Below are 26,128 nucleotides of genomic sequence, written 5' to 3'. Positions count from 1 at the left end.
ACTTCCCATACAGGGTGGCCGCCGGGCAGAGGCGCTCCTCACTTCCCAGATGGGGCAGCCGGGCAGAGGCGCTCCTCACTTCCTCCCAGACGGGGTGGCAGCCGGGCAGAGGCACTCCTCACCTCCCAGACGTTGGGCGGCCGGGCAGAGGCACTCCTCACCTCCCAGATGGAGCGGCCAGGCAGAGGCGCTCCTCACTTCCCAGACGGGGCGGCCGGGCAGAGGCGCTCCTCACTTCCTCCCAGACGGGGTGGCGGCCAGGCAGAGGCGCTCCTCACCTCCCAGACGGGGCAGCCGGGCAGAGGTGCTCCTCACTTCCTCCCAGACGGGGTGGCAGCCGGGCAGAGGCGCTCCTCACCTCCCAGACGGGGCGGCCGGGCAGAGGCGCTCCCCACTTCCCAGAGGTTGGGCGACTGACTGGGCAGAGGCGCTCCTCACTTCCCAGACCGGGCAGCCGGGCAGAGGCGCTCCTCACATCCCAGACGATGGGTGGCCGGGCAGAGACGTTCCTCACTGCCTATATGGGATGGCGGCCGAGCAGAGGCGCTCCTCACTTCCCAGACGGGGCGGCCGGGCAGAGGGGCTCCTCACATCCCAGACGATGGGCGGCCAGGCAGAGACGCTCTTCACTTCCTAGATGGGGTGGCGGCGGGGCAGAGGCTGTAATCTTAGCACTTTAAGAGGCCAAGGCAGGAGGCTGGTAGGTGGAGGTTGTAGCGAGCCGAGATCACGCCACTGCACTCCAGCCTGAGCACCATTGAGCATTGAGTTATCGAGACTCCGTCTGCAATCCCAGAACCTCGGGAGGCCGAGGCAGGCAGCTCACTCGAGGCCAGGAGCTGGAGACCAGCCCGGTCAACACGGTGAAACCCCGTCTCCACCAAAAACACAAAAACCATTCAGGCATGGCGGCACGCGCCTGCAATCCCAGGCACTCAGCAGGCCGAGGCAGGAGAGTCACAGGAGCCCGAGGCAGGGAGGTTGCAGCGAGCCGAGATCACGGCAGTACAGTCCAGCTTCGGCAACAGAGGGAGACCGAAAAAAGGAGAGGGAGACCGAAGAAAGGGGAGGGAGAGGGAGACCGAAGAAAGGGGAGAGGGAGGGGGAGGGGGAGAGGGAGGGCGAGGGGGAGAGGGAGGGGGAGAGGGAGGGGGAGGGGAGGGGGAGGGGGAGAGGGAGAGGGAGTCTTTCTTTTTTTTTTTTGAGATGAGTCTCTGTTGCCCAGGCTGGAGTGCAGTGGCGCGAACTCGGCTCACTGGAAGCTCTGCCTTCCGGGTTCAAGCCATTCTCCTGCCTCAGCCTCCTGAGCAGCTGGGACTACAGGCCCCCACCACCAAGCCCAGCTAATTTTTTGTATTTTCAGTAGAGACGGGGTTTCACCGTGTTAGCCAGGATGGTCTCGGTCTCCTGACCTCGTGATCCGCCCGCCTCGGTTTCCCAAAGTGCTGGGATTACAGGTGTGAGCCACCGCGCCCTGCCCTAAAAGCCTTAATTTTTCTTAGACATATTTCAAAACCACAATCTGTTTGGGTTAAAGGATAGCTAATTGCTACTGTATTGACCATTGTTTACAATGGTCTTCAACGGTCTTCAGTGATAGCTAGGAAATGTACGTACACACACACACACACACACACACACACACACACACAGGGCAAAATATCCCAAGTTCATACTGATACTTCTAATTCAAACTCTGGACTATAGGTTTTGCTTAACCTTTTCTATATTGGATATATTTCTATCCATCACATTGGAAGTCCTGATTTTCAAGGACCTAGGTTATGACAGAATTAGAATACTCTATAATCACTCATTTATTTTGACTACATTATTCACACAAACGTCTCAGGATAATACAATTACTGAGAGCTTTTTTGCTTTTTTTGGGGGTTTTTTTTTTTTTTTTTTTGTCTGTGTTTTGCCTATCTGCTCTTCATTTTCTCCCCATTTTGGTTTTTGCTTGTTGATATGGTCAATTTTAAGTCATTAATATTGCTTTCTTTTTTCTATTTTTCTCATCAGTTCTTTGTTCCCCATTTCTTCCTTTTCTGACTTCTTGTAGAATAATTTGATGTTTTTATGATTCAATTTTTACCTCCTTTGTTGTCTTATTAGCTAGAAGCTCAGTTGTGTCATTTTGGTGGATACTTTAGTGTTATAATACATATCTTTAAGTTATGACTTTTTGCCTTCAAGTGATATCCTACTTTACATACAGTGTAAGGACCTTATAATCATATACTTCCATTGCTTCCCCCACAGCGTTTATGCTATTTAGTCATATATTTTACTTTTATATGTGTTATAACCTCCACAATACATTGTTTTGATTTTTATTTAAACAATGACTTATATTTGAAAAATTTTAAAGTTTTTTTTAAACCTTTGCATATTTACTCATATATACTCATTTCTGGTGTTCTTCATTCCCTTGTGTAAATCCATATTTCCTCATATAATTTTTCTATTGCCTGAAGAACTTATTTTAATATTTCTTGTACTGCAAATCTATTCGTGATAAATTCTTTCACCTTTTGTATATCCTAAAGAAGTCTTTATTTTGCCTTCAAATTTGAAATATATTTTCTTTTTTTTTTTTTTTTTTGAGACGGAGTCTCACTCTGTCGTCCAGGCCGGAGTGCAGTGGCACGATCTCAGCTCACTGCAAGCTCCGCCTCCCGGGTTCACGCCATTCTCCTGCCTCAGACTCCTGAGCAGCTGGGACTACAGGCGTCCACCACTGCGCCCAGCTAATTTTTTGTATTTTCGGTAGAGACGGGGTTTCACCATGTTAGCCAGGATGGTCTCGATCTCCTGACCTCATGATTCGCCCACCTTGGCCTCCCAAAGTGCTGGGATTACAGGCGTGAGCCACCGCGCCCGGCTTGTAAGATATTTTCACAGGGGATAGAATTCTATGTTGATAGTTCTTCTTGTTTTTCACTTTCAAATGTTGCCTCACTGACTTCTTTTTTGTATAATTTCTGATAGGAAATCTGCTGTCATCCATGTCTTTGCTCCTTGTATGTAACATGCATTTCTCCACCTCTAACTGCTTTTTAAAAAAGACAGTATTTTTAAAGCAGTTTTAGATTTACAACAAAATTGAAAGGAAGGTATAGAGATTTCCCATATACCTCCTACCTTCACGCATGCATAATCTTTCCTATTATCAACATCCTCCACCAGAGTAGTACATTTGTTATGATTGACAAACCTACATTGCTACATCATTATCACTCAAAGTCCCTAGTTTACACTGAGGTTCAGTCTTGGTGTTGTATATTCTAGGGGTTTGGATAAATGTATAGTGACATGTACCCACCATTATGGTATCATACAGAGTAGTTTCATTGCCCTAAATATCCTGTATGCTCTGTCTATTCATCTCTTCTTCCTTGAAACCCTGGTAACCACTGATCTTTTTACTATCTCCATAGTTTTGCATTTTCCAGAATGTCATAGAGTTGGAAACATAAAGCATGTAGCATTTTCAGACCAGCCATTTTACTTTGCAATATGCATTTGTGTCTACATGTCTTTGCATGGCTTGGTAACTCATTTCTTCTTAGCATTGAACAATATTTCATTGCTTGGAAGTACCACAGTTTATCCATTCACTTCCTGAAGGACATTTGGTCGCTTTCAAGTTTTGGCAGTTGTGAATAAAACTGCTATAAATATGCATATGCAGGTTTTTGTGTGGACACAAGCTTTTAGCACCCTTGGGTAAATACGCAGGACTATGACCACTGAATCGCATGTTAAGAGTATGTTTAGTTTTGTAAGAAACTACCAGTCTTCCAAAGTGGCTACATCATTCTGCATTCCCATAGCAAGGAATAACAGTTCCTGTTGCCCCACATCCTTGCTAAACATTTGTTGTCAGTGTTTCGGATTTTAGTCATTCTAATTGGTGTGTAGTGGATCTCACTACAGTTTTAATTTGCAATTCCCTAATTACATATGATGTGGAGCCTCTTTTCATATGCTTATTCACTATCTGAATATTTTCTTTGGTGAGGTATCTATTAAGGGCTTTAGTCCATTTTTATTTTTATTTATTTATTTTATTTTATTTATTGATTTTTTGAGATGGGGTCTTGCTCTGTTGCCCAGGCTGGAGTGCAGTGGCACGATCTTGGCTCACTGCAACCTCCGCCTCCCAGGTTCAAGTGATCCTCCTTCCTCAGCCTGCCTAATAGCTGGGATTACAGGCATGTGCCACCATGCCTGGCTAATTTTTGTATTTTTAGGAGGGACAGAGTTTCGCTATGTTGGCCAGGCTGGTCTCAAGCTCCTGACCTCAAATGATCCACCCGCCTCGGCTTCCCAAAGTGCTGGGATTACAGGCATGAGCCACCATGCCTGGCCTGGTCCATTTTTAAATCAGATTATTTATGTTCCTATTGTTGATTTTTAAGAGTTTTTGTATATTTTGGATAACGGTCATTTATCAGATATGTCTTTTACAAATATTTTCTATAAGCTTGTTGCTTTAAAAAATTCTTGACAGTGTCTTTCATGAAGGAGAAATAATAATTTTAATGAAGTCAAACTTATCAATTCTTTTTTTTTGTAGATCATGCCTTTAGTGTTGTATCCAAAAAGTCATTGCCAAACCCGAGGTCATCTAGATTTTCTTTTATGCTATCTTTTAGGAGTTTTATAGTTTTGTGTTTTACATTTAGGCCTGTGATCCATTTTAGGTTAATTTTTATGAAGGTTGTAAGGTCTGTGTCTAGATTCATTTTTTTTGCATGTGGATGTTCAGTTGTTTCAGCACCATTTGTTGAAAAACTATCTTTTCTCCATTATATTGCCTTTGCTTGTTTGTCAAAGATCAGTTGACAATATTTATAAGGATCTATTTCTGGGCTCTGTATTCTGTTTCATTAATCTATTTGTCTATTATCTTGCCAATAACACACTGTCTTGATTATTTTAGCTTTATAATAAGTCTTGAAGTCAGGTGGTGTTAGTCTTTCAACTTTGTTTTTGCCCTTCAATATTATGTTGGCTATTGTGGGTCTTTTGCCTCTCTATATAAACTTTGGAATCATTTAAACAATATTTAGAAAACAACTTACTGGGATTTTGATTGGTATTGCATTGAATCTATAGACCAAATTGGGAAAAACTGACATCTTGACAATGTTGAGTCTTCCTATCCATGAACATGGAATATCTTTCCAATTATTTAGTTATTTTATGTTTTCATCAGAGATTTGTAGTTTTCCTTATATAGATCTTATACATAATTGTTAGATTTACACCTAAGTAATTTTTGGAGGTTGCTAATGTAAATGGCATTGTATTTTTAATTCAAATTCTACTTGTTAATTGCTGGTATCTTTGCTTTTAATATCTTCTCTCTACTCTGGGTTTGAGCAAGTTGATTATGATGTGTCTTGATATAGTTTAATTCATATTTTTTACACTTGGGTTCATTGAGCTTCTTGGGTCTGTGCTTTTATAATTTCCATCAAATTTGAAAACATTTTGGGTATTATTTTATTTATTTATTTATTTATTTTCTGAGATGGAGTTTCGCTCTTGTTGCCCAGGCTGGAGTGCAATGGCGTAATCTCAGCTCATTGCAACCTCCGCCTCCCAGGTTCAAGCGATTCTCCTGCCTCAGCCTCGCGAGTAGCTGGGATTACAGGCATTGCCACCACGCCCAGCTAATTTTGTATTTTTTAGTAGAGACGGGGTTTCTCCACGTTGGTCAGGCTGGTTTCGAACTCCCAACCTCAGGTGATCTGCCCACCTCAGCCTCCCAAAGTGCTGGGATTATAGGCAGCAGCCACTGTGCCCAGCTGGGTATTATTTTTAGAAGTTATTTTTTCTGTCTTCACTCTCTTTCCTCTTCTTTGGGGATACCAGTTACACATACACTAGGTGACTCGAAGTCTCATAGCACAGTGATCTTTTGTTCATTTTTGAAATTCTTTTTTTCTCTCTGTGTTTCACTGTGGATAGTTTCTATTGTCATAACTTCCAGTTCACCACTATTTTCTTCTGCAGTGTCAAATCTGTCTTTAATCCTAACTGGTGTAACTGGTGTATTTTTTTTTTTTTTTTTTTTTTGAGATGGAGTCTTGCTTTGTCGCCCAGGCTGGAGTGTAATGGCGCGATCTTGGCTCACTGCAACCTCCGCCTCCTGGGTTCAAGTGATTCTCCTGTCTCAGTCTCCCAAGTGGCTGGGATTACAGGCACCCACCACCACACCCAGCTAATTTTTTGTATTTTCAGTAGAGATGGGGTTTCATCATGTTGGCCAGGCTGGTGTCAAACTCCTGACCTCAGGTGATCTACCTGCCTTGGCCTCCCAAAGTGCTGGGATTACAGGCATGAACCACTGCGCCTGGCCATCCATCTATTGTTTTTTGACTTTTTAATTATGGCCATTCTTGCAGGAGTAAGGTGGTATTTCATTGTGGTTTTAATTTGCATTTTTCTGATGATTAGTGGTGTTGAACATTTCTTTTTTCTTTTCTTTTTCTTTTTTTTTTTTTTTTGAGACAGAGTCTCACTCTGTAGCCCAGGCTGGAGTGCAGTGGCATGATCTTGGCTCACTGCAACCTCCGCCTGCTGGATTCAAGTGATTCTCCTGCCTCAGCCACCCAAGTAGCTGGGAGTACAGGCACGCGCCACCACCCCTGGCTAATTTTTGTATTTTTAGTAGAGACAGAGTTTCACCACGTTGGCCAGGTTTGTCTTGAACTCCTGGCCTCAAGTGATCCACCTGCCCCAGCCTCTCGAAGTGCTGGGATTACAGGAATGAGCCACCGTGCCCGGCCAAGCATTTCTTCATATGTTTCTTGGCTGTTTGTGTATCTTCTTTTGCGAAATGTGTATTCATGTTCTTTGCCCACTTTTAGATGGGATTATTTTTTTCTTGTTGATTTGTTTGCATTCCTTGTAGATTCTATATACTACTCCTTTGTTGGATACATAGTTTGCAAATTTTTTCTCCCACTCTGTGGGTTGTCTGTTTACTCTGCTGATTATTCCTTTTGCTCTGCAGAAGCTTTTTAGTTTAATTAGGTCCCATTTATTTATTTCTGTTTTTGTTGCATTTGCTTTTGGGGTCTTAGTCATGAATTCTTTGCCTAAGCCTATGTCCAGAAGGTCTAGAAGAGTTTTTCTGACGTTATCTTCGGAAAAACTCTTCTAGACATTGGCTTGGGCAAAGAATTTTTATGGCTTCAGGTTTTAGATTTAAGTCTTCGATCCATCTTGAGTTGGTTTTTGTATAAGGTGAGAGATGAGGATACCTTTGTCTTTTGAATGCAAAGAATCTATGAGCTCTGCCTGGGTTTCCCCTCCCTGTACTGTGGCCTGGAAATTGTCCTGAGGCAGTAAGCTAGGACAGTCACAGGGTTCACCTTTGTTTCCCATCTTTCAGGGATTACTGTCCATTGCCTGATGTTCAGGGTCTTAAAAACCATTATTTTGTATATGTTGTCTATTTTTTTGTTTGTTTCACGTGAGAGGGTCAACCTGGTCCCTTTGTTTCATCTTTTTGGAAGTGAAATTCCCTGTCTTTTACAATTTTCATTCTATTCCTATCAGTTTCTCTTCAGTGTGGGGCTCCGTATTGGAGAGGAGGCCTGGTTGCTCAATTTTCCAAGTTCACAGAGGTCCAGGCTATTCTAGCCCCTTCATATTTTCTTTGGCCTCCTTGCCTTCATGCGCTATTATACTGGACAAAACCTCCCCCAGTTTCAGTGCTGTTCCCACATTGCCTTGCCATGCTTTCTGGTGAGTATCTGTTGGATGCTTTGAGTTTCTTCTGCTTTCAGGTCTGATCATCTCTCTCTGCTTTTTTCAGCACGGAGCTGATACCCTGGAATTCTTGGGGCTATTGGTGGTCTGTCCTCATACACATGTATTTTGGGATTTATGGGGATACCTTGTCACCTAGTTTTGTAGTAAATTTTGCCTGTGGTGTTCTGGTTTTAAAATGTAGTTGCTCTACTCATTTTTATATGGGGATTTGGAGAGATTAAAAAATTATATGGCTGCTGTTATTATTTTCCTAAAATTCTGCTGAGATCTCTTGAGATAAAATTTATGTTTGTACCACATCCTGCACTTATTTTGGGCTATCATTTTCACTAATAGTTTGTGGTTTTTTTGCTTCTAAACAGTTTCAAATTCTTCAAATTCTTTCCTCTCAAAAGCTGTTGTTGCTGATACCTGTTTCTTTTTCTAGTCCTTCTCCTCTTCCTCTCCTACTTCTTTTTTCTTCATTTCTTCCAAGAATATGTTCTATCCAGTCACAGTTTTTTTTTTTTTTTTACCTGTTCCTTAATCTTCATTCATTTCTATCAATTTATTCTAAGGACAAGTGTCTCACTATTGCTTCTGCCTTTTGCAGCCATTTTGTTCTGCTGAGGCAGCTGCTCCAAGTACATGTGGGGAAATCAGAAAAGGATGCAGTCCTTCAATACCTACCATGGATTAAGACTACCAGACAAAGCCAGTGGAATTTTAAAAGTACAGGCAAAGACCTACAGGTACAGAACAATTAGACCAGTGGAACAAAAGAGAAAACTCAGAGACAGATTCAAATACGTACATATATATGACATGCATATGGAGACTTGCTGTATGATAGCATTGGCATCACAACCCAACAGAGAAAACATGAAATGTTTTGTAGACAATGTTGTGGAAACAGTTTCTCTATAGGGAGAAAAGGAAAAGCCAATCTCCGTATCTTATCATGTACAAACATGGACTCCAGATGAATGAATAAACTTATTTTAATCTATAAAATTATGCAGAATGGCTGGGCGCAGTGGCTCATGCCTGTAATTCCAGCACTTTGGGAGGCTGAGCCAGGAAGATCAGTTGAAATCAGGAGTTTGAGACCAGCCTGGCCAACATGGTGAAACCCCGTCTCTATTAGTAAAACAAAAATTAGCTGGGTATGGTGACGTGTGCCTGTAATCCCAGCTACTTGGGAGGCTGAGGCAGGAGAATTGCTTGAACCCAGGATGTAGACATTGCAGTGAGCTGAGATTGTGCCACTGCACTCCAGCCTTGGTGACAGATAAAGACACCGTTTTAAAAAAAAAATTATACAGGAAAAAGAAAAAATGTAGGAGGATATTTTTGTAATTTAGGAGTGAGGAAGGTCTTTTTCAAAAAGATTTCCAAGACACAAGTTATTCAACAAAATAACTCCTGTATTTATTACATCAAAATAAGAATATCTGTTAAATAGAAAGACAAACCAGACGACATGTTGGGAGAAAATAGTTGCAATATTTAAAACCAACACTAGACTAATATCTATATTTTATAAGGAAGTTGTAGATTTACAATAAAAAGGAAGAGAATCCAACAGAAAGATGAGCAAAGTGCATGAAAAGGCAATTTACACAAGGGGAAACCAAAAAGCTGACTTTTTGTGAAGTGATACTTCAACTCATGAATTATCAGAGAAATGCCAATAGAGCAACAGTGAGACGTCTCACAGGAACGGGGTACTGCTGACAATCTAGCAATTGGTCACCACCCCAAAATTTGCATGATGGGAACATAAATGGAAGGGCTATCATGGCAAAGATAGAGGCTATGTACTGGCCTAACAGCATAGACTCCCACTTACCAGGACCAAACTAACTACTGCTGTCTCTGAATGCCCAACTTGTCAGCAACAGAGATCAACATTAAGTCTCTGATATAGCATTATTTACTGAAGGGACCAAGTGGCTACTTGGTGCCAAGTTGGTTGACCACATCACACCCTTTCTATTGTGTTAGTCAAGATTCTCCAGAGAAACAGAACCAATGGGATAGATGTAGATATATGAGAGGAGGTTTATTATGGGAATTGGCTTACCCAGTTATGGAGACCAAAAAGTGCCATGATCTGCCATCTGCATGCTGAAGACCAGGAAAGCTTGTGGTGTAATTCAGTCCAAGTCTGAAGGCCTGAGAACTGTGTGTTTATGGGGCTGGTGGGGCAGCATTGGGGAATGGTTAGCGGAGAGCCTGGAGTAAGTCCTAGAGTCTGAAGGCCCAAAACCAGGAGCTCCAATGTCTGACAGCAGGAGAAGATGGATGTCCCAGTTCACAAACAGAGAGAGAAAGAGAGAGAGAGAGAAAGGGAAGTCACTCTTCCTTAGCCTTTTTGTTCTATTTAAGCTCTTAACAGATTGGATGATGCCCACCCGTATTGGTGAGGGTGGATCTTCTTTACTCGGTCTGCTGATTCAAATGCTAATTTCTTCTGGAATCACTCTCACAGACACACCTGGAAATAATGTTTTACCAGCTATCTGGGCATCCTTTAGCCCAGTCAAGTTGGCACATAAAATTAACCATCACACCTTGAAAGAGGCAATGGTTCATCCCCACAGGAATGAAAATTCCTGGTATGAATTTTCCTTTCCTTCCTGTAACACCTCATCTACAGCACTATCTGAGGGTTATGAAATGCCTGGTACACAGGCATGGAATCTCATATAACATAGAATTTGACCACCATTTTACAGCGAGGAGTGGGTCCATGACCGGGGGATCCACTGGTTGTATCACATATCACACCACCCAGAGGCAGCTTTCTGGAATGGCCTTCTAAAAGTGCAACTAAAGTGCTTGCTTGGAGGAAACACTCTGAAAGAGTGGGGTTCCGTCCTTCAGGACACAACATATTTATATCTATCCAGAGATGTGTATTGGGTGCTCTGTTCCAAGTAGGAAGGATACAGGCATTAAGGAGGTGTAAATAGGAGTGGCCCCACTAATCCTCACTCCTAATGATCTACTAGGAGATTTTGTGTTTCTTGTTCCTGAAACTCTGAGCTCTTCAGTGTTGGAAGTTCTTGTCCCAAATAGAGAAGATTCTTGCCAGGTGATACTGCAAGGGTCCCCCTGTATTACAAACTACTGCAGGGCATCTTGGACTCCTTGTGCTTTGGCACCAGCAAGCAAAAAATAGTTACACTGGTAGAAGTAATTAACCCTGATTGGCAAGAGGAGGTAAGGCTGCTCTCACACAATAGCAGCAGGGAGGAATAGATATGGTACCTATGAGATCCACTTTGGGCCTCCTAGTACTCCCTTGCCCCATTGTAACTGTGAACAGACATGTGCAGCAACCCTGAACTGAGAAAGTTGTGACAATCAAGCATTTAGCACCTCAGGGAGGTGAGTTGCACAACAGCTGAGTGACCAACCTCTGATGAGGAACCTTCTGAGGATGAAGAGTATTTAGAATGAATATTGAGAAGGGACAAGATGAGTCGCTGCTCAAGATCAACTACAGTGACAGGGGCTGTAGTTCATCTCAGTAACCTCCTTCTTGTTAGTTCCTCCCAGGAAGAAAGGCTTCTGGAACCTATGTGCAGAAGTAAATCTGTGAAGCTCAAGGGGTGCACTGTGGCAGTTGTGAGAATGTGCCTCACAGACCTCCAGCTAGAAAGAGCACAACAGACCAGGGGTCCTAGCTGCTGCTGCTGCACTATAAAATACATCACTGATTTTATGCTGAGGCTACTCCTTCAACAGGCATCCAGTGACTGGATGTGGCAAGAGTATTAAGGTAGACCCACTCTTGGGTGACGCAGAACTACTCTATGACTGACTTTTTATTTTTTATTTTTTAGACGAAGTCTCACTCTGCCTCCCAGGCTGGAGTGCAGTGGCATAGTCTCGGCCCACTACAACCTCCACCTCCTGGGTTCAAGCCATTCTCCTGCCTCAGCCTCCCAAGTAGCTGGGATTACAGGTGCCCACCACCACTCCTGGCTAATTTTTGTATTTTTTAGTAGAGACGGGGTTTCACCATGTTAGCCAGGCTGGTCTTGAACTCCTGATCTCAGGTGATCCACCTGTCTCGGCCTCCCAAAGTGCTGGGATTACAGGCGTAAGCCACCGCGCCCAGCCTATATGACTGACTGGCTTGAGGACTCCCCAGTGATTGTGCTGAACCTTCTTTAGACAAGGACAGCCTTAGACAAGCCAGCCTAGAATGCTTCCCCTCAACTTTTCTCAGATCTTCATTGTGGCTTGACAACTGTCCCAGCCATACAAGGCTTTCTTCCTCTTTTTCTCAAATATGCATTTCCCCAATAAAACCTTGCACAGTTAATTTCATCATAGTGTCTGCTTCTCAGAGGACCTGAACTTTATAGCTTAGATGTGAGGGGTAAGAAGAAAGAAGAGTTAAGAATTAGCCTCTGGTTTCTGGCTTGGGCAACTGAGTGCATGGTGATTGTCAGTCACTAGATAAGGAAGACCAGGGATCTCCATTTAAAGAGAAAAGACATAGCAAGAGGACAGAGTAGGGGTGTGTGGAAGGACAAAAGGAAGGAAAGGCAGAGAGGCCTCAGGTTAGGAGGACAGTTCCACTTGCTACAGGTTTCTGTTGCAGATGAAGTTACTCCTTCCCCACTGAAGCCTGGTCCCAATTCTGTAAATCTCAAGAGCAGCTCTAACTTCACTCATGGCTCAAAAACAGATTCTCATAAAAACATGTGTAAGGGGATTGGACAGAAGAAACCTACCCTGGGGTTTCTGTCTTAGCTTGGGCTGCTATAACAAAATACTACAGTTTGGGTGGCTTAAACAACAGACATTTATTGTAGCCACCTTCTCTCTATGTTGCTCACATAGCCTTTCCATGGTATACATGAAGAGAGAGAGAGAGAGATCTATCTTCCCCTTCTTCTCAGGGACCTATTCTAAACCTACTTACCTCCAAAGGCCCTGCCTCGAAACACCATCACATTGTGGGTTAGGGCTTCTACATATAGAAGGGCACAAACATTCAATCCATAACAGTTTCTTTCAGCCATATTGGAAAGCGCTCATTCTCAGACACTCAGGCTTTATAAAGTCCTGTGCCATGTGGACACTTAGCATAGGTGACCCTAAGCTGATTTCAGTTCCTTACGGGAAAAAGGAACTAAACTCTGGCTTACAGAACTTAGCAAGGTCTCTTCAAATAGCCCCTCGCCTCAGAAAGGTGCCACTCTTTTCTATAGGCTTCTTGCAGACCCTGTTCTTCAGTCTTTGAAAGTGGTGTCTGGGGCACAACTGGTTTATAGGGAACATTTATTACCTTTTTTCCCCTTATCTCCCTGACCTTATCCCCCACCTACTCTTTTATCTGCAAGTAAATTTAAAAAAGGGGGGAAACTACATGTGTGAACACAATAATTTCCAGAACAAACCCGGAAATCAATTATTGATAGCTATGTAAAGTGTTGCAAACAGGGGCATGTTTGCTGTGGCTGAGTGGAGAACAAAGAGCATTATCACCAGATACACAAGGCTAGATTCATTTCCTTGGAAATGCAGAACAGTTTAAAATATTGCTAAGGGACAAAGAGATTTTACTCTGGTGCTAACTCATTGATTTTTAGTGAAAAATACTTTTTAACAATTACTTTTTTCAGGATTTAATGTTGATAATGTCAGTCCTTAATGCATGTCAATTATTTGATTATTCCTCTATGGGTTTCCTAGTGTTATACTATGGATTGTTCTTAGTCTGCAGTGAAATGCCTCTGTCCAGCCATCTCCTCTCCATTCATATAAACCCAGCATTCCAGTCTTTGTTCCAACTTCAGAACAGTGGTGAAGGGAATTGGTATCGTTGATAAGATATCACTTTGTGTATTGGTTTTTCCCTGTTAATAACTGAATGCTTTAACAAGTTTATCAGCCCCGCTTGCTTAACAAATATGTTAAAACCGGAACTGTGGTTCCAAAGGCTCCAAAGTAAAGAGGACAAATATTGCTGGGTTGAAAATTTCCTTCTTGCAATAAATCTGAGTTCAAAGAAGCTATAGAATTAAGCATTGTGCTTTTCATGTGAAATTCAATTCGACAAACATTTATTGTTAAAAAAAATTATTTTAACTTCCCCTTCTTAATACAGTGGGTCCTGTAGAAGGAGGAAGTTTAGTGCCAAACACTGAACTATTTTCAATTGAGGTTATCAGAGGTCATCCATAGGGCTGAAGAGTTGGGGAAATGTCTCCTCTTTTCCTCCAGTTCTATGGTTTTTCTCCCTGGTCTGCCCTTTTTTTTTTTTTAACACTAGTTCCAAACATCCAAGTATAATAGAAAAACGCTGAATTCAGAGGTTTTGTCTTATCCTGTTAATTTATTTGGGGCCACATCAATTCACATTTCCTAAGTTCTCATCAGTCAGCAACAATTGCCCAGGCTCCATAGTCTGTTGGATTGACCAAGTCTGGCTTACATTATAATAGAAGAAGCAAGAACTCTCTCACACGACTCAGAAATTCCTAGGAAAGTAGACAACACCTGAATGCATATGTGACTGCCATCGGTGTATTCAGACACATCCATTGCTCAAAGACAAGTAGGTCTTTGTACATCTCTACTCAGATATCTACATTGGGGTTCCTAGGGGTTGCTTGGCTAGTTGGAGAAGGCCTGAGATTGTGTAGTGAAGAAATCCAGAAGAATTTTGAGCAGAGTTAGTGTCAAGGAGGGTCAGGGAGCAGGGGCATTTCTTAAGGAAGGTGATATGTAGGAGAAGGTATGGACAAGTGACATCCTGGGTTAAGGTACTGATGTAAAATATGGCGCCAGGGTTCAGGGTCTCCTGAAGCCCATCCTTGGAGCTTCTAGGGATCTGTAAAGTCCAGGTTAAGAGCTGCTGCTGTGACACCTGCCTTAACAGACAGAAGTTAGTGTGGTATAGGCCAGGAAAGGCAAAAAGGGGCACAGAAGGAAGGGAAAGTAGTTCTGTTTCTCAAACCAAAGGGAATGCTGAAGGATGGATGTGGGGGGCCCTGAGAAGTTCCAGGTAGAGTGACTCAGATGACAGGAGGCCTTCTCAAAAAGACACAGGAAGGACTTTGGGCTATGAACCTACAGAGGCTCCAAGTACCAGTGACCCGGCTTCTGAATACATCTCATCAACTCTCATACAGGGTTGAAGATTTCCCTCTTAAAAGTTCACTGGGGACCAGGCACGGTGGCTCATGCCTGTAATCCCAGCACTTTGGGAGGCCAAAGTGGGCGGATCACTGGAGGTCAGGAGTTCGAGACCAGCCTGGCCAATATAGTGAAACCCTGTCTCTACTAAAAATACAAAGATTATCCAGGAATGGTGGCACATGCCTGTAGTCCCAGCTACTTGGGAGGCCGAGGCAGGAGAATCACTGGAACCAGGGAGGCAGAGGTTGCAGTGAGCCAAGATCATGCCACTGCACTCCAGCCTGGGCAACAGAGGGAGACTCTGTCTCAAAAAAAAAAAAAAAAAAAAAACAAGATTAGAATAGGGAATAGATTTCACTCATCTGAACAAAACAAAACAACTTAATGTTTGTTATCAGGGAGTACAAATACCATCCATATTGATATAATTCTATTTTTCTCTTCTATTTTCCTTGGTAGAAAGTGACAATAACTTCTTTGGTTTAAAGAGAGCTTTCATTCTCACAGTGAGCCTGAGGTCGGTAATTTTCTGCACTTTTCAAGGGAGTTGAGGCTCTGGGCAGTTTAGGGGCTTGTCTAGTGCCCTCAGCCTGTGGTGGCTGGAGGCATAACTCCAAGCTCAGTGGTACTTCCATCATACTTTCTACTTGGTTCTTGGTCAGATAGGTCCTACTTTTATGCTTGGGATTTCACTGCATTGCTGATGCTCACATCCATCCTCACCTGACAAAGGCCATTAACTACATAACTGATCTCTGCCTTGACCATTTGTTCAATAGTTTTAGCCACTGGGCTAGCAGTTGGGAGGCACTAAGATATGTGACCCACCTGAGGCCCAGGAATGAGTTATCACTCCCACAGATGGGGTCCTCTAGTTACCTCTGGGCAAGGAGCAGGAGTACTAATCTCCACTCCCCTTCATAGGAAAGAACAACCAATCTGTCCAATTACAGAGAACTTCGGAAAGATGCCAAGGCACTCTGAGCCCATAATTGATGAGGTCCAGAGAAGAAATTCAGCTCCAAAAGGAAGAGGTTTGTGGAGACCTACAAGCTGTTTCTGGGGTCCTTGGACACATAGAAAACCAGAAGCCATCAATGAGTGGGGCAGCTTTAACTCCCTTCATGTAGGACCTGCTATGTTAGAATCCAAAGTCTGCTCAGGAGCAGGCCTACCTGTTCACACTAGAGCATCCAGGGGGAACTGTGGATACCTGCTCATGGCCAAGACAGGTGACTTTCAGCAGAGGATGGCTCCAAAGAAGATTGCTAAGAGCTCATTTCAGGGGCAGTGGGGAATAGGCCACAGGTGAGTGCTAACCCGTTGGGAAATGTGGGGACTGCCACATCAGTGGGGGACAACAAAGGTGGCTTCCTGAGACTGGGAGGAGGCTCATACCCCATAAGGGGGACCCTTGGTGAAAAAGGAGCCTTCCGGCAGCCCCTGTGACTGACACTGGGGAATCACTTCTCATTCTAGATCACTGGGCCTTTGGACTGCAGGGCTTTGTTCATTGCTTATTTGTGGTGATGGGCTTTCTTTCCTTTTAATCAAATGTTGTGCTTGCAAAGGGGAGTTTGTACCACCTTACAGGGTCTCTGTCCATAATTTTGATTCAAGCTAAACCGATCAAGTGCAGGATATATTGGCTTCAAGGTTATGCCAGAATACAGTTTTCTCCAGGTGAAATAATCCCTTTATAACCCCCATAATAGATCCACAAACAGGCGGGATTAGTGTGTGGGTCACCTTAAAAATCTGGTAAACCCCTCTTGTTCCCGAGTGTCTGTGTTTGGGGGAACTTAGTAAAGGGAGGAGCTTCCTGGGAACTTTTTGTGTTTAGTCTCAATCTGCCAATGATTTACTTACCCCTGTGTTGTTGAATTGGAAGATTGGGTGGCGATTTATCAGCAAGTGTAGCAGGAAGAACTTGTCATTTCTAAGACCTCAAATGCTGGTTAACTGCGTTTGCAGCTAGAAGGTAGGCTCTGATTCACTGTTTTGTATTTTCTAAAAGGGTTATATGTAATTTGAAAGATAGACCTGCCAAGACTTGAGATCTGTGTTCTCCTTGGTTACAGCTAACATTTATGGTGAGGAAAGCACTGCAGGTAACGGTTCAGAGTCTGGACTTCGGTGGCAGGTGGATGCAAGTTACGGTCACAGCTCTGCTACTTGCTAATTGTGTGATCTTGGCAATTTATTTAACTCTTTAGCCTTCAGTTTGCTTCCTTTGTTAATTTTTTTTCTTAGTTCTATTAGTTTTTCAATTATGTTTTCTGAACCTAGAGATACTTTTGCCTCTTTTAATATTCATAGTAGAAATTCCTTTCTCTTGTTTTATTGCACTGGTTACAATTATCAGATTGTAACCAATGATGTCAGTGACAATGACAATGGACATTCATATCATATTCCTGATCTTAATGAGATGTTTCAAATGTTTCATATTAAGTATGATAATTGCTATATGTTCTGGTAGACATTGTTTAAAATCAGCTTAAGAAAGTTTTCTTGTACTTTAAAAAAATTGTGAATGGATCTTAAAGTTAGTCACATTCTTGGCATCTCTTGAGCCAAAATGATCACATGGCTTTTCTTCTTTAGTCTGTGAAGATAATGCATTTTATCAATAGTTTTCCCTATTAACTAATTATTTTTAATGTCAAATCATTTTAAAATCTAAGATAAATCCTGATTGGTTATGATGCATTTTTCTTTCTCACACATTTCTTGTCTTTTTCTTTTTCTTTTTTTAAAAATTTTTGTGATGATTTTCATTATGCTGCCCAAGCTAGTCTTGAACTCTTGGACTCAGGGGATCCTCCTGCCTCAGCCTGCCTAGTAGTTGGGACTACGGGCATGTGCCACCATGCCTGGCTGCATTTTTCTTTTTAATATTGCTGGACTTGATTTCATCATATTTTATTTAGGATATTTAAAATTTAAGTTTTTAAATGATATTCATGTATCATTTTCTTGTGTGCTATCTTTATCAGGTTTTGCAGCTGTGATTTTTAATCAATTGTGTTGGTTTAAAGGAGCAGGCTGGCACAGAGAAGAGGACATGCGGAAGGAGCTCCAGCTCTCCCTGTCAGTCACCTTACTGCTTGTCTGTGGCTTCCTCTACCAGTTCACCCTGAAGTCCAGCTGTCTCTTCTGCCTGCCTTCTTTCAAGTCCCACCAGGGGCTGGAAGCCCTCCTGAGCCACAGACGTGGCATTGTGTTTCTAGAGACCTCAGAGAGAATGGAGCCGCCCCACTTGGTCTCCTGTTCTGTAGAGTCTGCTGCCAAGATTTATCCTGAGTGGCCTGTGGTGTTCTTTATGAAGGGTCTTACTGATTCCACACTGATGCCCTCAAACTCCACATACCCTGCTTTTTCCTTCCTCTCAGCAATAGACAACGTTTTCCTCTTCCCTTTGGATATGAAAAGGCTGTTTGAAGACACACCATTGTTTTCATGGTACAATCAAGTAAGTGTTTAGGGAAACTTAAAATGTCAACGAATTGTATATATGGGTAAACTGAGGGTAAGGACTCAGGTAGGAGAGGGGACTAGAACCCACATTTGGGTTGATTCTCATTTGGCCCTCTTTTTACCATGTTGAGAGCTGATTTAAATAAACAGGGGAGACTTATGTTAGGTGCATCTTTATTCTGGTGTCTTTTGCTTCTAGCCTTATTTCTTTTAGGATCTTGGTTACTTTGGAGACTATTCTTAACTGAATGAGTTTTTATATCTTTTCTAGGTGTATAGGACACTTATTTTTCACTACAGTTTTAAATCCACTTATGTTAAACTTTTTTTTTTGCACCTAAAGTGGAAACCAGGCAATATTTAACATGAAAATGATGTAAGTAGAAAATTTGTGAAGGATCGGTGAAATGCTGCGATATGAGATTGGGTTGTATTAAGATATGATTGAAAAACTCCTGGAGCTCAGAGGAATTTTGTAATCCCCAAGTTTGTAGCAAACCATAATAAGGGAATAATGTGCCAATCTAACATTTCTCTTATAGAGGAGCTGAAATCAGGTTGCTTAAAGAAATTATAGTGCAACCACTCAATGATTCCATTATGCAGGCTTTAACTATGATTTTTTAAAACTGACATCCTATGAAGACTATAACACAATATGGAATTAAAACCACCTTATGTCATAATGTAATTATATATAATGTAATTATAATAGTTATAACGGTTTAAGTTATGCAAAAACCCACACACATCTATTGAAAAAAAAAAGACCTGAAAGAACTATACAACACACAATAATAGTAGGTGTTTTAGTATAATTGGATTAGGAGTGAATTTAGTGATGAGAATGTGTTGATTTTACAAATAAAATTATTTTAGAAAACAAAAAGTAATTTAAAAATTGACATAAAAATAATACTATTCACATTGGGTGTGCTGGCATGCACCTGTAGTCTCAGCTACTCCAGAGGCCAAGGCAGGAGGATCGCTGGAGCCCAGGAGTTCAAAGGCCAGCCTGGGCAACATAGCGAGACTCTGTCTCAAACAAACACACAAGCAAAAATAATACTATTTGCTTGCCACATAAAGTTCAGTCTAAATTCTAATCATAGGCTGTAGCAAATATTAGCAAACTTTTTTTTCTTTATAGGGCCAGATAGTAAATATTTTCGGCCTTGTGGGCTAAGGTGGTAAAATTGAGGATATTATGAAGGTACTTGTGGTACTTTCCTCCGTCTGCTGTAACAAATTACCACCAACCTGGTGGCATAAAACAACAGAAATTCATTCTCTCACAGTTCTGGAGGCCAGAAGTCCCAGATTATTTTCACTGGGCCAATATCAAACTGCTGGCAGGGCTGTGTTTCCTCCTGAGTTCCTAGGGAAGGATGATCCCTTGCCTCTGACAAGCTTCTGTGGCTGCTGGCATTCCTTGGCTAATAGCCCCTCACGCCAGTCTCTGTCTCCATCTTCAAATCTCTTTTCCTCTGTTTGTGTAAAATCTCCCTCTGTCTCTCCCTTTAAATGACACTTGTGATTGCATTTAGGGCCCATCCAGGATACTCTCCTCATCTTAAGGTTCCTAATGACATCTGTAAAGATACTTTTCCGATATAAGGTAACATTAACAGGTTCTAGGAATTAGGACCTGAGGTCTTTGGGTAGCCATTATTTAGCCTACTCCCTGCCCCACCTCATTTGCCTGGGAACTGGATGGACTGTCCTGGGTGGAGGGCATGCTTGTACCTAGTTGCTGTCAGCTGGAGACATTTTTTGGACTAAGTGACAGACATGATGGGGAGGGATCTGGGTGGAACAGAAAGGTAGGAGCTGGGGCTGGGGCTGGGAATGGCTCATGGTGTCAGTTTATTCTTGGCCCCAGTGACTTCTAGATCCCAAAGTGCATATCTCTCCTTCTGAAGAGCCTTGAAGTCCTCAAATTGGGACCCATCAGGAGGAGGTGGGGCAGTTCATGGATTGAGTTTCCACTGTGCTGGCAGCTGCCAACAGCAGAGTTCCCAACAAGCAGGTGGCACTGCCCTGCACAGTGGCAGGGCGGGCAGAGGGGTAGGGAGGCAGTTTCTGGGAGTGAAGGGGACACCCCAGCTTGGTCTTTGTGGCTCTCAGTGCTAACTTGCTAGAGGGTGCTCTGGGACTCTACAAGTTTCCTGATGCCTGGGCTAGACTAACACTACCTGATATAGTTTGAATATATGTCCTTACCAAATCTCATGTGGAATTGTAATTCCATTGTTGGAGGTGGGGCCTGGTAGGAGGTAATTGGGTCATGGGGGTGGATCACTCACGACTTGGTGCTGTCCTCAGGATAGCGAGTGGGTTCTCGTGAGATCTGGTTGTTTAAAAGTGTGTGGCACCTACCTCCCCACCCCCACTCTCTCTCTTGCTCCTGCTCTCGCCATGTGATGCGCCTACTGCTGCTTCACCTTCAGCTGTGAGTAAAAGCTCCCTGAGGCCTCCCCAGAAGCCAAGCAAATGCTGTTGCTTTGCTTGCTGTACAGCCTGCAGAACCGTGAGCCAATCAAACCTCTTTTCTTTATAAATTACCCAGTCTCAGGTATTTCCTTATAGGAATGCAAGAACAGCCTAACACACTGCCTAAATTGTATTTTGCTCCTTGAAAAAAATCTGTAATTAAATTATTTTGGGAGAAGCTGCATACCACATCCTTTTCTTACAGATGAATCATGCACATGAGGATATTAAAGCCTCTTTATCGTTCTGAACTAAAGAAATTTAACTGGATTCAACCCATCACTTCCTAAACTTATTTGAGCATGGAACCCTCTTTCAGTGTGACAAATAATCTCTTGGCACTGATGTTCCATGGAACACAGTTTAGATTGCTCTGAGCTGCACCTTAATTTTACTATGTTGGATTTTAGATGCAAGATGGGCTCTGAGCTAGAGAGCTCCTAAGTGTTTGCTCTGTCTGAGCCTGCAGGATACTACAGTAGGCTGTACATCTACAGGGATCACACCACAATACCCTAGGGATACTGAGCTGTGGCATGTGCTTCCCCAGTTAGGCCACCACAGGATAGCTGGGAACCACCTGTTAGGAAAGACCCAAGGTGCCATCACTTCCTTGTGAACACTGGGTTTTCTGCACTGATCTGGGCTATTGTAGCCCTTGATGATGCCCAGGAATGAGAACTATGGGCATAGGGTGGGGATGGGCAACTATTCTCTGAGCAGCTAGAACCTTAAACCTCTTTCCGCTGGTCATCCTTATTGGAGTGCTTATGTTGTTTTTTGTTTTGTTTTGTTTTGTTTTTTTGAGATGGAGTCTTGCTCTGTTGCGCAGGCTGGAGTGCAGTGGCGCGATCTCGGCTCACTACAACCTCCACTTCTCGGGTTCAAATGATTCTCCTGCCTCAGCCTCCCAAGTAGCTGGGACTACAAGCATGCACCACCATGCCCAGCTAATTTTTGTATTTTTAGTAGAGATGGGGTTTTACCATGTTGGCCAGGATGGTCTCGATCTTTTGACCTCGTGATCCACCCACCTCGGTCTCCCAAAGTGCTGGGATTACAGGTGTAAGTCACCGTGCCCCGCCCCTGGTCATAATTTTTAACTTAAAAAATAGGAATGATCATAGTACCTATTTTTGAGGACTTGTGTAGATTAAAAAGAGCTTAGAACAATTATTGATAAATGTTAGCTATTATTATTAGGTTTTTGGCAATTATATACAATGTCACAATTATTATTTTATTTTTTTGAGATGGAGTCTTGCTCTCTCGCCAGTGGTGCAATCTCAGCTCACTGCATCCTCCGCCTCCCAGGTTCAAATGATTCTTCTGCCTCAGCCTCTGGAGTAGCTGGGATTACAGGTGCCCAGCACCACGCCTGGCTATTTTTTTTGTATTTTTAGTAGAGATAGGGTTTCACTATGTTGGCCAATTTGGCCAGGCTGGTCTCCAACTCCTGACCTTGTGATCTGCCCGCCTTGGCCTCCCAAAGTGCTGGGATTACAGGCATGAGCCACCCATGCCCGGCTTATTTTTATTTTTATTTTTTTTGAGATGGAGTTTCACTCTTGTGGCCCTGGCTGGAGTGCAATGGCACGATCTTTCCTCACTGCAACCTCCGCCTCCCAGGTTCAAATGATTCTCCTGTCTCCGCCTCCCTAGTAGCTGGGATTACAGGCGCCTGTCACCACGCCTGGCTAATTTTTGTATTTGTAGTGGAGACGGGGCTTCACCACGTTGGCCAGGCTGGTCTCGAACTCCTGACTTCAGGTAATCCACCCACTTCAGCCTCCCAAAGTGCTGGGATTACAGGTGTGAGCCACCATGCCCAGCACAATGTGACAATTTTTAACAACTTGTGAAGATTTCTGCAAAGTTTTAGTTGACCTGCTTTCATTTGACTCGATAGCAGAATTTTAAAGACTGTTTATTTTGTTAAAAGCCAGGGGTGGTTGTTTAACCTTTTAACCAATGTATTTAAAATTAAAGAACAAACAAACAAACAAAACATTTTGCTTTCTATTTCTCTTCAAAATCTTAGCATTCCATAAGAGAACATTGACATTTATGCTGATTTATTTTTATTCTTTTTAAAGTCATTTTCTGCTTTACCCACATTTTAGCCTTTGCAGTCATCTGTGACTCCTCTCTCTCCCACCCACACCCAGCCCATTAGCAAATCCTGACCAGCTTCATCTTCATTATGTGCCCTTCCCTCACCCCCACTGTTAGCACCATCATCTCTTGTCTGGATTATGTCAACCGACTCCTAACTTGCCTTTGCTTCTGCCCTTGCCATCTACCAACCCTACCCCAGACTGATTTCCACACAGCAGCCAGAGTGACCCTTTGAAGAGTAATTGAGATCACTTCCCTCCTTTCTTCTAAACCTTCCAAATAACTTCAGTCTTGGCCCCAGCCTACATGATCTGGCCTCCCTCCCCACCCCTCTCCAATTCTGATCTCATTGCCTACCCCACTCCCTTCTCAGCTCTGCTTCAGCCCACTGCCTCCTCCTTGTTCCCGCACATGGCAAGTGTGCTTTTGCCTCAGGGCCCTTGTATTCACTGGGATACAGACCTGAGCTTCAGTGACTTTTATGCCTTGCATTTGTGGAACTATATGAACCAGGAAGGGAGGTCTGTGGTTAGAGGAGGCAACACACTGGTGGACAATCTCTACTGCAAGAGAAGAGATTTCTAGGAGTTCCCTCCTCCTGGAACTCTCTTTTCTCAGCTATGGGCGTGGTTCACCCACCCACTTCATTCCAGTTTCTGGGGGAACTAATGTAATACAGTGCTCCACCCTGGCCCCTTCACAATCCCTTCACCCAGCTTTTTTTCTTCATAGTTGTTGTCAACATCCAACGCAGAATGTTTTTTTATTATCTGTCTCCTCCCAGTAGGGGTTTCTGTTTGTTTGTTCACTGCTGTATCCTTAGCAGTTTTAATAGAATTCGGCACATAGTAAATAGGCCCTCAATAAATTAATGCCTTTAATTATAAAGGAATTAATACATGAACAAAGGTATGCATTTTAAGATTGTTTTTACCAATTTTTCAAATAGCAGGCATACTGATTTTTTTCATTGTCAGTTGTTAGCATTTTAAGGGCTTTATTTGGTTCTTCCTCCACAGTTACATATTTGTAGTTTATGTACACCCACGTTGAAGAATGACTCATACAGTGCATTGTGAAATCTTTTCTGGATTTCTTCTTTATCTTTCCAATGCTTCAATGTTTTTCAAAAAAAAAACCATTTCATGAAATCTTTAAAAGCTGCTAAAACCTTCCCATTGCATTGATACTGATTGCTGCAAACTTTTTACTTAAATGAAAAATTTTAGAGTGAGGTAAGTTTGGTAAATTTGCTTGTGGCAAATAGGATTTTGGGAAGCTGGCTTCTTTAACCCCTCCCCAGCCTCTCTGGGCCTGGCCTCCTGCTGTGATGCCCCTCCCTCTTCCCCTGGCTACTTGGGGCTGATTTTCACCTGCTCCTGCAGATCAACGCCAGCGCAGAGAGAAACTGGCTCCACATCAGCTCGGATGCATCCCGCCTGGCCATCATCTGGAAATACGGTGGCATCTACATGGACACCGATGTCATCTCCATCAGGCCCATCCCTGAGGAGAACTTTTTGGCTGCGCAGGCTTCTCGGTACTCTAGTAATGGAGTATTTGGGTTCCTCCCCCACCATCCCTTTTTGTGGGAATGCATGGAAAACTTTGTTGAACACTATAATTCAGACATTTGGGGCAACCAAGGCCCTGAGTTGATGACACGGATGTTGAGGGTATGGTGTAAACTTGAAGACTTCCAGGAGGTGAGTGACCTCAGGTGTCTGAACATATCCTTCTTACACCCCCAAAGATTTTACCCCATCTCCTATCGAGAGTGGAGGCGCTACTATGAAGTGTGGGATACAGACCCAAGCTTCAATGACTCTTACGCCCTGCATTTGTGGAACCACATGAACCAGGAGGGGCGGGCTGTGATTAGAGGAAGCAACACACTGGTGGAAAATCTCTATCGCAAGCACTGTCCCAGGACTTACAGGGACCTGATTCAAGGCCCAGAGGGGTCAGTGACTGGGGAGCTGGGTCCAGGTAACAAATAGAGCTAACACTTGTTTGCTGCTGCTGCAGTGTGGAAATGGACATTTCCTGGAGTGCCACATTGTCACTTGATCTCCACTGTCTCTTGGGGGGGTGGGCAGAGGGTTACCTCTCAAATGTCAGTCAGGATTAGCTTTCTCTGTCTATAATAGAACAATCCCAAATGATACTGGCTATAAAACATACACCCATGGTCCATGTGACTGCTTGACCTCCAACCCACCAGGTTTGCATTTCAGGCAGCAGGATGAAGAAAAGAGGAAAGGTGCACTTGCTTTATTTGTGAAGACTTCCTGCAAGTACCATATAACACTTTCTCTTACATTGCACTGACTCAGATGTAGCTGCAAGAGAGGCTGGGAAGTTTAAGGAGGAAGAAAAAATGGGTACTGGGATAGGCAGCTAACAGTTTTGCTACATGTTCTATTTAATACAGTAAGATTAATTCCAGGACCTGTTAGAGCATTGACTGAGGTAAAAAGAGACTTGATTTCTAGTCCTGATTTCGACATTCATTAATGCATTCAGTCAATAAATACTAACTGAGCCTGGTCTATGTGCCAAGCATTGATTTAGATGCTGCAGATACAGCTGGATCAAGCAGATGAGGTCCTCAGCACTTATATCCTAATCCCTGGCCTCATGATCCTGGGACAGTCTCCTCCCCTCCCCAGGGTGTCTGCTGTTCTCTACCCTACCTCTTTCCAATATACACATTAACCCTGTCATAATTGGCCCATAGAAGCAACTTACAAACTCAGACTATTTAAAATTGCTGCCCTTTTTAGATTCGCATAAAAATTTACCTCCTGCATTTCAAAATGTCATGTTCAAAGCACCATAAATATATACAATTTTTATTTGTCAATTACAAATAAATAAATAATTTATTATTTCTTTTCAGGAGGTATGAGAATTAATATTTCTTCAGCAAACACTTATCAGCCAAGATTTTCTAGAACTTTCCTTTTGATAGTTTGCTTTATGGAAAAAAGTTTATATTTGCCCCCAAATATAAAATTATGATACCCTTTCAAACTATATCCATCTATCCCTCTTTTATTCTAATATTTCCCCCTTTAGGAATCACTGCTGA

The 26,128-nt window shown here is 42.9% G+C and overlaps 1 protein-coding gene across 1 annotated transcript; it reads left to right on the top strand.

The window, feature by feature from the left end:
• The first annotated feature begins 16,875 nt into the window (after positions 1-16,875).
• On the top strand, positions 16,876-25,909 carry A4GNT (alpha-1,4-N-acetylglucosaminyltransferase). Its single transcript, XM_002814089.6, has 3 exons — positions 16,876-17,054; positions 17,985-18,418; positions 24,420-25,909. Exons 2-3 carry the CDS (start codon positions 18,011-18,013, stop codon positions 25,032-25,034), a joined length of 1,023 nt encoding a protein of 340 aa, XP_002814135.1. The 5' UTR covers positions 16,876-17,054; positions 17,985-18,010; the 3' UTR covers positions 25,035-25,909.
• Positions 25,910-26,128: the final 219 nt, after the last annotated feature.

This window comes from Pongo abelii, chromosome 2, assembly GCF_028885655.2.
Source record: "Pongo abelii isolate AG06213 chromosome 2, NHGRI_mPonAbe1-v2.0_pri, whole genome shotgun sequence".
NCBI classification, from domain to species: domain Eukaryota; kingdom Metazoa; phylum Chordata; class Mammalia; order Primates; family Hominidae; genus Pongo; species Pongo abelii.
Note: the sequence above shows the minus strand (reverse complement) of the source record. Positions and strands in the feature narration are given on the sequence as shown.

Bases quoted from the DNA above. Each gene is read 5' to 3' on its own strand.
- A4GNT (XM_002814089.6), top strand. From the start codon at position 18,011: ATGCGGAAGGAGCTCCAGCTCTCCCTGTCAGTCACCTTACTGCTTGTC. The intron at 18,419-24,419 runs GTAAGTGTTTAG...CTGCTCCTGCAG, and splicing joins TGTTTTCATGGTACAATCAA to ATCAACGCCAGCGCAGAGAG.